The 12,826-nt window shown below is 40.9% G+C and overlaps 1 protein-coding gene across 1 annotated transcript in view; it reads left to right on the forward strand.

The window, feature by feature from the left end:
• Positions 1-12,826, forward strand: part of LOC115470753 (ephrin type-A receptor 6) — a 426,374-nt gene that overhangs the window by 365,803 nt on the left and 47,745 nt on the right. Inside the window, exons 9-10 of the mRNA XM_030204259.1 lie at positions 1,446-1,507; positions 5,725-5,934. Of these exons, the coding sequence (XP_030060119.1) occupies positions 1,446-1,507; positions 5,725-5,934 (272 nt within the window). The remainder of the gene's footprint in view (positions 1-1,445; positions 1,508-5,724; positions 5,935-12,826) is intronic.

Raw genomic sequence — 12,826 nt, forward strand, 5'->3', positions numbered from 1 at the left:
AAGCTCCTAAATTTAGGAATTCTGTGAAATTTTGAATATAGACACTCAGCCTAAATTTTCTATGAGGCCAAGTTAAGAGCATGAACCCTTTGATATAGATCTGTGTTCAGAGCCACATGGTCATAATGTATTTGTTTCTGTTCCAATCTATGAGTGTTTTGCTTTTGTATGAAACGTGGTCAATATGCGACCTATAAGAGTCTTGGGCTTATGCTCGTAATTTGGCCTTTTGGAAAATTGAACTGAATGCTTAACTTTATGCTCAAAATTTCATAAAATTCCTAAATTTAGGATCCTAAAAAATGAGTGTCAGCAAAGGCCATTTAGGACACCACACATCTACCCACCTTCCTCCCCCCCTCCAATAACCAGTAGAATCCCCCCAACCCTGCCCTGAGGCCCATCAGAATCCCATCCTGACCCCCCCCCCCCCCCGATCACCAATAGAACCCCTCATCCCAACTTTGATCACCAGCAAAAACCCCTCCCATCTCTGCCCTGAGCCCCAGTAGGCCCCCTCCAGGCCAACTTTTCATCCTTGGTGGTCTAGTAGTGCATGGGGCAGGAGCAGACTCCATTTGTTTGTGTTCCTTGCAGTTCTTCAATTAAAATAGCTGTCGCTAGAGGTGGTGGTGACCATTTTAGTTGAGGAACCATGAGAGGCAGGAACGAGTGAGATTTGCTCCTGCTGCATGGAGCACTAGACCACCAAGGATGATATGTAGGCCTGCTGTGGCTCAGAGCAGGGGTAGGAAGGGGTTCTGCTAATGATCATGGGTCGATAGTGGGTTCTGCTGGTGATCAGAGGGTAGAAGGAGTTCAGCTGGTGATAGTGAGGTCAGGTGAGTGTTGTGCTGGTGATTAGACTGGAAGGGAGTCTGCTGGTGATTGGGGGTGGGTGGGTTGAGTTCTGCTGGTAATGTTTATGCAAGTGATCTGGGTGTCAAGAGGGTGGTTCAGACCTTGTGTCAGCACCTGCATAGCTAAGTGATGAAAGTTAGGATTGCTATTTATGCAGTCCTATTTGGTCACTTAGCAATGCGGGAACCGACACTGAATATTACCGGCAGCCATACAGCTCCCAGCTTCTCTCTGACTCTGCCTCCAGAATGCCTCTCCTGCCCACATTAAAATTGGCTGGTTAGTTCTGATATTCATCTACACTGCCCAGTTAAATGTCACTGAATATTGGTGTTGGGACTGCAGAGTGCAATTTAAGCAGCAGAAGCCTTTCCTGCCTGCTTAAATCATTTTGAATATTGACTGTGCAATGTTTGAGCCTAATTCATGTTCTTTACAAAGGTTTATCAAAGGAAGAATGAAAAGCTATGCATATAGAGCTAAAGATTTGGAAATGTACCATGTTTGAAGAAAATCTGTTCATAATGCCTGGACAGCCTTCAGCCTCTCTCTAATCCTAACACATTCCCTTGCTGTCACTGCAGGCAGGCCAGTAATGATCGTGGTTGAGTACATGGAGAATGGATCCCTTGACTCCTTTCTACGGGTAAGGTTTCGTTTTCTGATGGCGTTTGAGTAGGAAGCTGTTTGAAGCCGCAAGTTTAAATCATTTATCATAAATTAATTTTTTTTCCATAATGCCATTCATGGACTTTTAGTGAAGAAAAGCAAGCTTCCTCCAGGGTACATTTTCTGTGTATGATGATATGTTACAGCTGAGGTACAGAAAAGAAAGGGAGTCTTAACATAGAAATATAATTGATTTCTGTAGTAAGTAAACCTGCCACATGTAACTAAATGTATCCCTAATCAAACCCTTATGAAAGAACAGACAATTTGAGCCCAGTCACAATGCTTTAAGGAGATGGCACATTTTCCTTAAATACTGTCAAAGATATTTTTTCATAGATTTTATTTTGATGAGTTTGTTCTTGATTTGGGTATGCAAGGATCAGCTTCAGTGCATAATAGCCCTAGTTCTTCTAAGGTTGTTTTCTAAATACATGCAAAGGAAGAGAGAATGAAATTTGAATGGTTTATAATTCAGGCTTCTCAGACCCTCTTGCTAAAGTACATTAAGATTTGCAGTTAATGTGGCTTAACATGAGAATTTACTATATATTAACTGCAACTCTAATGTGGCACTTTTTATTTCAGTTTTATTTTGCAGGTTGCATGCTAATGTTATCAGTGCACAGTACCTGCTTGGAGTTCATATGGAAGCAATTAATGCCTCCTATTTAGGAGGCATCAAGGGCTCCATTTACTAAGTGGCGGTAACCCCATTGCGGAACTGGGAAAGACAGTTGGATATAGCGGGCTGGGTGAGGCCTGCATTGACTGCTAGCACTGGCAAGAAAGTCAAGGGAGGCAGTGACCTTAAGATGAATTGGCACTGGATTATTCCTGTGTGTCCCGGCGTAGAGGAGGGGTTGTAGCTGGCTACAGAGGTGCTGTATGGCAGCGCTATCAAAGCAGTACCTAGTAAGGCATTGCTGGTCAGTAAGGTCCATGAAGCAGGTCCTGAGCCTAAATACTCTGGGATTGGGATATCTCCTTCTGGGTCTCCCCTCCAAACTCTCATCCACATCCAGCAAAGCATCAGCCACAATAGTATTTTGCGCAATCATGATTGAGATGCAGGTGCCCCACCACCACAGGTGCAACCCACTAAGCCCAGTAACACCACTGTGCACTCCTCTACCTACTGCAACCAGAAGGCCTAGCACCAGAGCCCACCACTCACTCTCCCTCCCAGTATCAGCAAACAGTCCTCATACAAAGGGAAGCAACACACAGCACAGGCTCTCTCAGCACCAGCACACAGTCCTCACACAAACAGCAGCAAAACAAAACACAATGACAAACTGGGAGTGGACAAACAGATGAACAATGACTGATAGGAGACAAGAAGGTAAAGATTTGAATGGGAGGTGTGGATGTTTTAGGACATTGATGGTTTGGTGGAGGAAGGGGTGAGGCATAGAGCAAGAGAAGGGGTAACTGGGGGGCTGGAATGCATAGGCAAGGACTTGAGGAGGTGAGGCACAGAGGAGGCAAGGAAGGAAATGTGAGGGTGAAAAGGTTCCGCCAGGGACAAAAAAACAAAGGTTACAGACCACTCAGTAACTCTCCACTTTTTTTCACAAACCAGCAATTCGACCTCCACACTCTCCTGCTCATCAACATTACAAACATAAGTCCACACTCTCCAACTCATCAAATCACCCAAAGATGGGTCCAAAGACAAGTTTGATCTTGAGCTAGTTGCTTTTAAAGCAGGTCTAATTCACAACAATTTTCTTTCCAGCACAAGGAAATCGTTTTGCTATCAGTTATCGCAAAAAAAAAAAAAAAAATCACGTATTTATTTATTTATTTACTAGGATTTATTTATCGCCTTTTTGAAGGAATTCACTCAAGGTGGTGTACAGTAAGAATAAATCAAACATGATCAATAGACAATTACAACAGTAAAAATATTCAAATAACAATACAAAGTATGGCACAGTATACTACTTACAATGTCAACACAATACATAATAGAACAAGATGATCAGTAGCAAATGCAGGTGCCAGAGGCTATTAGTGCCATACTAGCGCCTGTGTTTGCTACCGCCCCATGATCAGAGCCCCCAAGTGCATGAAACCATGCATTCGTGAGCTTTGACCGCAACGTAATGCCCATCTCACGCACATGACATGCCCCCAAAACGCCCACTCTCAAAACATTTTCTTTTAGCAAATATCGGACTTAAACTTTTATTATTATTATTATTATTATTGTTAATATATGGTTTTACTATGAGAAACACATCCACCTGTCCCTTGTGCTACTTTTTCCACATTCTTTTCTTTGGAAATGAGCTCCCTTATGTCTTTTATCTTTGACATGAAAGAATATGTAAGACAGAACTTTTTTTGGTGTCCTCAGTTGAGAATGCTTTGGAGCTGGAAGAGCATTCAGCTTTGGTACTGCATGCACCATTATTTCTTCAGTAGCCCTTCAGAAAACCAACTCCCTGCTATTAGAAAGTAATGCTAAGGCCTAAATACTACAGGAACATTTCCTCCTTTTGGATTTTGTACCCTGGTGTTTGGTGTATGGAAGGCAGCCGCAAATGTTGATTTTCAAAGATTTGGGTAAATGCATGCAACACCTTTGTTTGACAGCAAAATCATGAATATTGCCTTCTACTCTTTTCAGAAGGCAGATGAAGAGATTCAGCAATGCAAAAATGATTTGCTCAGTTGTTTTATTTTAGCAGCTTGTCTGGTTAAATTTTTGGACAATGTGTATTTTGTTATTAATGATGCAGGTAGGATGTATTAATGTGCTCTCTTTGAAAATGCTTGAAAAATGTTAGTAAAGAATAAAAAAAAATGTTAAAAAACACAGCAATCAGCTTGATCAGGTTAAAAACAGCCAATTAAATTGGACTGATTAAATAGTAGGTCTAAAGATAAGATCTGGGTAGAGATAACTGGATAACTCTAACCAGATAGTTCTTTGAATATCCAATTGAAAATAAGTTAATCTTCCATTGCCTCAAGTAAAGTAGAATCTTAGGGCCCAATATTCAAAAACAGGTTGTTGTGTCCCTAAATGTAAGCTTCCAGGTTAGGCTTCTAAATTGGGGCCCTATTGACAGCCAAACTTAGAAGCTTAGTTAGTAAATTGTCAAAGAGGCCAAATTAGGAGCATAATTGTCAAAGATAGAAGCATAAATTCTTTGAATATGGGGCACATACCTTTTAAGCTCCTACTAGTAAATTTTCAGAAACCAATTTAGGAGCATAAATCCTTTAGAGCCCTGTTTGCCAGGGCTTTTTTTGAGGGAGTACTTGGGGGTACTGAATACTGGCACCTTTTCCATTGTCTGCTAAAATTGATCCATGTTCCCCATGTTTTAATGAAAGATCTCAGGCTCTACACACCAATTCTGCCTTGTCATAGATTCTGTGACTGGTTGCAGAGGGCCTAGCTATTGTGGGGTGGGTGGCTTGGAATTTGAGTACTGGCATCTTTTTTTCTAGAAAAAAAATGCACTGCTGTTTACTAAGGTGCGCTAGCGTTGTTAGCACACGCTAAAAATTACCACATGCTAATGCTAGAGACACCCATATATTCCTGTGGGTGTCTCTAGCATTAGCACATGCTAAAAATGATAACATGCCTATAAAGTGGCTTAATAAACAGGTCCCTTAGTTTGTAAGCTTACTGGGACAGGAAAATACAAACTGTACCTTAATGTAACTTACTTTGAGCCACTACTGAAAAGGTTTGAGCTAAATACAAAATATCCCTTTCCTCCTTCACTTAAAAAAAAATATTTGGTTACCTTTAACTGGATAAAGTGCCACTGAATATAGATCTCAAAGAGATATAAGTCAGTGGTTCCCAAACCTGGTCCTGGAGGCAACCCAGCCAGTCAGGTTTTTAGGATAACCAAATGAGGCTGTGGTAGGAGAGATTTGCATGCACTGCCTCCATTGCATGCAAATCTCTCTCATGAATATTCATTGTGTATATTCTAAAAACCTGACTGGCTGGGGTGCCTGCAGGCCCAGGTTTGGGGACCAATGATATAAGTGTTAGCGGTAGGAATTGAAATCATATCAGCACAAAACCTTAACTTAATTTAATAGATGCTTTGGAGAAAAAAAAATGTTACTTTCATCACATTATCTAAGATATGCTTTAGGTCCCACCAGGATTTGAAGCTGTCCTTGAAATTCTGCCCTGCGCTCTCTTTCTTCTAGAAGCACGATGGTCACTTTACAGTCATCCAACTGGTGGGCATGCTACGCGGGATAGCATCAGGCATGAAATACCTCTCTGACATGGGCTATGTGCACCGTGACCTGGCTGCCCGCAATATTCTCGTCAACAGTAACCTGGTATGCAAAGTCTCTGACTTTGGTCTCTCTCGCATCCTGGAGGATGATCCTGAAGCTGCTTACACCACAACAGTAAGACTTTTATCTTGTTTTATCTAATTTATCCTAGATTTATTACTCAAAACATACAGATCCTCTGTGAACAGGTGCAGTTAACTCTGTTTCAGCATTCGCTGATGAGGAAAGCACACCAAATGAAGGGCAGTTGTACAAACCGAGCACTCGTGTAAAATCTGCAGAATACTGATATTTATGCGTGCGTGTGCACACATACATGTGTAGATGTCAATAATTGGTCTAAAACACTATGCTGTAAATACCTGCTTAATCTGCATAGTGGGTATTTGCAAGAGAGGTGTACACAGAGCAGGAGCATGAGCAGGACATAGATGTGTCTCCCACTTAATGCAGGTAACTTAGAGGACACTGTACATTATGCACTTCCATGCTGCATTTTGATGTATTCATATACACCAGCTCTATGGCTAGGGTAGTTATGGCTAATTCTCTAAAAGTCACCAAAAATTGTGCACGCAAAATTGTGTTCATGCCAATTTGCACGTGCAATTTAATTAAATAACATGCTAATTAGTGTCAATAATTGGCTTTTTTAACAAGCAATTATTGGCATTAGATTTAAATAGAATTTACATGTGTAAATTTAGGTGGGAGATCTGCACCTAAATTTTACGTGCGAGTAAAAAAAGGGGGTGAAATTGGGAGGGTCATGGGTGGAACAGGGTGTTCCTAGCATTTACATGCATTGTTATAGAATAAGGGGGGATTTGTGCCTAATTTAGGTACGCACATTTGCACCACATTTAAATTGGTGCAAATGGCCGTTCCTAAAGTTATAAATACAAAAAAGGAGGAGATGTATAGAAAATATCATCAGCTCAGTTTACTGACAAAAATACACTCAATTGATTAAGGGAGATGTTGCCTCAAGAAGCCCCCGGCTCTATTATATATGGAGCTCATGGGGGCTGGATTGCTTCATCATCGGCAACACCACCACACATATAAAGCAGCCTATACCCAACATATATTTAATTCTTTTTTTCTCTTTCTTTCTTTTTTTTCTATTTTGTTGAATTTTTAACTTATGATGGGCATTTGTAAAGTTAATACATAGCGGCTACTTAGCTTTTACAAGGTCCGATCCTTCTCACAGTTAGTTATATCCATGACGCGACCAAGACCAACAATGGCCAGCGTTTCATCGCCTGCATCAGGGTCAGATGGTCTGCGTCTAACTGAAGAAGAAAAAACATAAATGTTAAAGTATACGGACCGTCATCCAGCGCTGCATTACTTATTTCTCTCAATATTTAACACTCAACCACCTCCGTTGAAGGATCTAACATCTACAACGGACCAGCTCAAAGTAAAGATGGCTTCACTCATTTAAAGATTTAGTTACGTCAGACGCCAATGATCAAATAGACCAATCAGCTTGTGTTTTTCACTTTACCTTCTACTTACACGGAACACAATTTGTCAAAGCAGCTATTACTAAATAATCTGAGCCCTCTATCTATAAAAGTATGTTTCTAAGTAGTGTTATCAACTATACAGAATATCCAAAATGCTCTCAAAAAAAGGGTATTCAAGTTAGAAAAAATGTCCCCATTCAATTCTTGCATTTAAACCCATAGGGGTTAATGAGTTCAAACGGTATATCCACTTTTGTTCACATTGGAAAAGGATCCTTTTTCTATCAACCCCAATGCGGATTCGGGATGCTTCTATTTGTTGTAAAACAAAGCATCTCAATTCGGCAAAGGAGTGTTGTGCTGTGTTGCAATGGAGTACCAGAGGTGTAAGCATTCTTTGTGTATTTAACACACTCCGGTGCTCAATCAATCTAACATACAGGGTCCTTGAAGTCTGTCCCACATACAGTAAACCACATGGGCACACTAAACAATAGACAACATAGTCAGATTTACAGTTAGTGTTCACTCTCAAATCAAATTCTCGAAAAGATTTTGGATGGATAAAAGTCTCTTTCTCCAGCATTATCTCACACATACAGCATGAACCACATTTTTTATGCCCTGCATAAATAGGGAGCATATCTCCGTTGAATGGTAGTACTGACGGACACAGTAATTCCTTCAGGTTTTTTGATCTGCTGTAGGCAAAGCGGATTCTCTTATTGGTGAATACTGGAAGGGTCTGTAATATCCCCCAATGATTATTAAGGATTTTACTAACCCTATGTACATCTTTATCAAAACGTAAAACACATGTGATAAAGTCTTCTTCATCACTAGATCTTTCATTGTTGTCATTCGGGCATAGTAATATATCTCGATGGTTAAATTTAGCTCTTCGATATGCTTGTCTCATGATGTTCTTCGGATAGCCCCTACAATGCAGACGCTTGCTCAGTATTTTTGCTTGTGCCTGAAAATCTGAAGTTTCTGAGCACAAGCGACGATATCTAAGCATCTGAGAAAAGGGGAGACTGTCTTTGAGACACTTAGGGTGACAGCTTGTATACTGTAACAAGCTGTTCACATCAGTCTCTTTCCGATAAATTGTAGTGACAAAGGACGTTTCAGCTTTACTGATTTGCACATCGAGATAACTTATGGTGTGTATTTCATGATGTCCTGTAAATTTAATCCTGGGATGGCATTGATTTAGAAACTCAATAAACAGTTCCAAAGTGTATATATCGGCCTCCCAAATAAAAAATACATCATCAATAAATCTACACCATGTAGTTAGGCATGATTCCCGGGCATAAGCACTATTCTATAAACCGCGCCTAATTTTAAGCGTGGCTTATAGAATAGTGCCATATATATTATTACCCCTAAATTTTAGGCATGCCAATACTGGGTTACACTAGTATTCTGTAACCATAATGAAGCATAGGTGCCTGTGTTCTGTTATAGAACAGGTTCAGCCTCAGGGTGCCTAAATAGAGATGCCAAGTTCTAGAATCGCCTCCATGGTGGCTGATTACTTCTTGTAAGGGATTCCTCAACCAGCTGAAATGAAGGGCATTTTTTTCCTTTTTATTTCACAGAATTGCAGATTTTGTTTCAGTGCATCAACATGGCACAAAAGAGTGAAGTTAGTGATGAGGAAAACTAGATCCTTGGCTTGGCATCTCTCCTGTATCTGAAGAATGCTGTCCTAAGATTACAAGTGTCCCATCATCAATGGGATCTTCACCCTCTTCCAAAGCATGCACACAGTTTCCCATGTTCTCCTGTCTTGACATTCTTTCCTGTCCTCAGCATGTGCTGCCGATCTCGTGAGTGATGGGCTTTGCAAGGCTTCTCTCTATCGCCAGTTTCTGATGGGAGGGGGGGGGTGTTGTGTTTTTTGTTCTATAATTACCCAAAGACGTATTCTCACATTTAGGACTTTTCAGCTCGTCAGTATTTTATTTTGTGAAAGCTCCAGGAGAATCATTAATAGTGTCTTGACTGATCGCTGTGACTAGAACATAATGTACAGCAGAAAATAAGTTTATCTGCACTGCATGTGTGTGTAAAATCTTATTATTTGCAAACAAAAGTCTTCAGACAAGACCTTGCCTGAATTTCCCTTTGCAAATGACTTCTTCATGACCTTCCTGGTCTGAAGGTCTGTGCCTTATCACCCTGATTCTAGAGTGCATCATATCTCTGGGTAAAATGGTTTCTTTGACTCCTGCAGTCCTGGATAATATGTTTGCCTTTTAAAGGAAACAAATCATTGAACCAGAAACAGCATATTTGCACCTGGCTTATTATAGATAAGATAAAGTGCTTTGGAAATATGTAGAGAATCAGAAATGATTTTCAGCCAGCAAATTCCAAGAATGTACCAGTTTGGATTAAAACTTTTCTTATTGCAATACAGCCATTATTTCCAAAGAGACATTTGCCCCAACCCCTTCTTACTGCCATGTTCCACTCAGTAGGTGAAGAGTGCATACAAGGCACAGGAACGTCCTGCATAACTTCCTGGATGCCTCTCCACGTTGTCCCTTTTGACTTCTCACTCAGTAGCATCATGAACTGAAATCATGCCCCTGGGTGGCATTCCCCCTAGCAATCCAGTACCACCCACTGGGCAACCTTTGCTCCCCCATCTCCCTTGCATCCCATGTGGTCATACTGCTTGCACAACCATTGAGATTGCCCTATCACTGTTCTTGCAATTTACTGTCTGCTCCAGTGCTGCTACTACTACTACTAATCATTTCTATAGTGCTACTAGACATACGCAGTGCTGTACACATTATATGCAGGTACTTTCTTTGTCCCTAGAGGGCTCACAATCTAAGTTTTGGTACCTGGGGCAATGGAGGGTTAAGTGACTTTCCCAAGGTCACAAGAGCTGCAGTGGGAATTGAACCCAGGTCACCAGGATCAAAGCCCACTGCACTAACCATTAGGCTACTCCTGATAGAATCAAACAGGAACCAATTCCAAAACTATCAGCTTAGGGCTCCAGTACTAACAAATGCGGAATGAATTAGAGGAGTTAGGAGAGTTCAGTATAGGCTGCACCTGCAGCTGAGCTTCAATCTCAATGAACCACGCTGATAAGTGGCTCACATGACTGCTCTATACATCACAAATCTCCTTGACTTACTCCAATTGCTGTGTGAAAATGTGTTTATATCCCTCTTAATCAATACACCAGTTGTGAACTTTATTAATAGAGCAAGAGTCTCTACAAAACTTAGTAAGAAAACACTTTCTGATCAATAAAATATATGCAGTCTTGTATGTAGTTATAACCAAGCACCTCCTTATCAAAATCAACAGCAAAGCATTTATCTTGGTTCAACGCTGCATCGCAATGTCCAACAGAGATCCCTGTTTCAGAAACTACTTCTTCAGGGACATAGGGTGCTGGAACATGAAAGGGTGCAAAACAAATGTCAGATGTCTTTTTTTCAACTGCATTCCATTCTGATCCGTCCCTTCGGCCGCGCTTCTTGTGTAGCAGCCAGCTGAGCCGATGCCCGACAGCGATCCCCATATCAAACCTCCATCTCTCACCGAAGGAGCAGACCATCTTCAGGCCCAAAAGGCATTTCAAAAATAAGTTTTTAAAGCTTTGCAAAAAGCAGCATAATATGTGTCTAATCAAAGGTATTGTGGAAGAGAATTCCATAACGCAGGTGCCAAAAAGAAAAAAAGCCTGTGCCCTTGTAGATTCCCATCGAGCTTTAGCAGGACTTGGAATAACCTGCCTATTTGTCATTAAGAGAACAGAGAGTGCATGTAGGAATATACGAGATGATTGCCCCAGGTAAAAATAAGTACCTATATATAATGAGTAAACTGGTTTGATTGTAACTATAGAAAGGCAGTATATCAAATTCCATCCCCTTTCCTCCAAGCTGCTCCTGAGTTAAGGGAAAGGGAAATGGAATTTGACATACTGCCTTTCTGAGGTTTTTGCAACTACATTCAAAGCAGTTTACATATATTCAGGTACTTATTTTTGTACCAGGGGCAATGGAGGGTTAAGTGGCTTGCCCAGAGTCACAAGGAGCTGCAGTGGGAATTGAACTCAGTTCCCCAGGATCAAAGTCCACTGCACTAACCACTAGGCTACTCCTCATACCTCCTGCATCATATGACATTACTAAGTTACCCCCACCCCATACCCAGACCTTTAATTTGACTTCTGTTTTACTGGTTCCATTGCCAAATATTAATGTTTGTGGATCACGTATAAAATAGCACCACACTTGACTGGACAGAGCATGAAACTAAGCTGCAGTAAAAAGTGGCCTTAGCATGCCTTTATGTAGGTTTTTCCCAAGTACTAAGGCCATTTTTACTGTAGCTCTAAAAATGGCCTTACCACCTGCCAGCCCAAAAGCTATTTAAGCAGTTGTCTGTCCCTGGAAGGCAAACAGTCTTAAGAGGCCCTTCTACATCACAAAAGTTACGTTTTGGGCTTAATGCACTACAGCATGGGATTTTAATATGCAGCAAGCCCAAAACTAATGCTGCATCAAGAAGGGGCGTTCCCACTATTTTTTATTGCAGGTCATGTGTTAATATTCAGATTAGCGCATGGTACCTACTCCCAGTTAACTCAGAAGCACATACCACCTCCAGTGTAGGATGCAGTAAGTATTCCTAAGTTAACTACATTAGCCAGTTAGCACACAGTGAGGGCCAGATTCTATAAATAGTGTCTAAAATCTAGATGCGTCTGATTAAAGCACCTAGCAGTATTCTATATAACGTGCCTAAAGTTAGGCGCGGTGTATACCATAGCGCATTGGACCAATGAATGCACCTGACTATTTACACCACTGATAAATGTATGTGTGTTTCCTGAATTCTATAACAGCATGCGTAAATTTGAGTAACGCCCACCACACTCACACTGTTCCCATGGACACGCCCCCTTTTCAGGTACGCGTTAGAATTTACACATGCCTCTTTTTAGAATACGCCTAAAAAAGCACATGTAAATTCCAATTAGTGATGATAATTGGTTGTTATTGGCCAATTATCATCACTGATTGGCTCATTACTCAATTGAGAAACACTAGTTGGCCACATGCACAATTTAACACTCGCTATTTGCTGCACATTTTATAGAATCCAGGGTTAAGTGTAATGTAGTACTGGCTAATGCTTCCACATCCAGTCTCCACCCATCCTATGCCCTTCACAGAAAAATTCAGTAGTGCACAGAAATGGGCACAAAACCCCTTAACGAGGTTGCACGGTAGCCTGTTTCAGCATGTTAACTGCAGGTTGAGAGGACAGTTCTAAGATGCTAAAAGTTATGTGACCAAAATCTAGGTGTTAAGCTAATTTTCTATAACAGCAAATCTGTGTGCCCAATCCATTATAGAATACTAGCATAAGTCAGCAATTAGACACCTAAATTCAGGCACCACCACTTGAGCTATGATAGGTATATATGTGAGGGTATAAATGCACCAGTTAGGGGGCCTAACTGACAGTATTCAATA

This window comes from Microcaecilia unicolor, chromosome 5 (genome assembly GCF_901765095.1).
Source record: "Microcaecilia unicolor chromosome 5, aMicUni1.1, whole genome shotgun sequence".
NCBI lineage: Eukaryota > Metazoa > Chordata > Amphibia > Gymnophiona > Siphonopidae > Microcaecilia > Microcaecilia unicolor.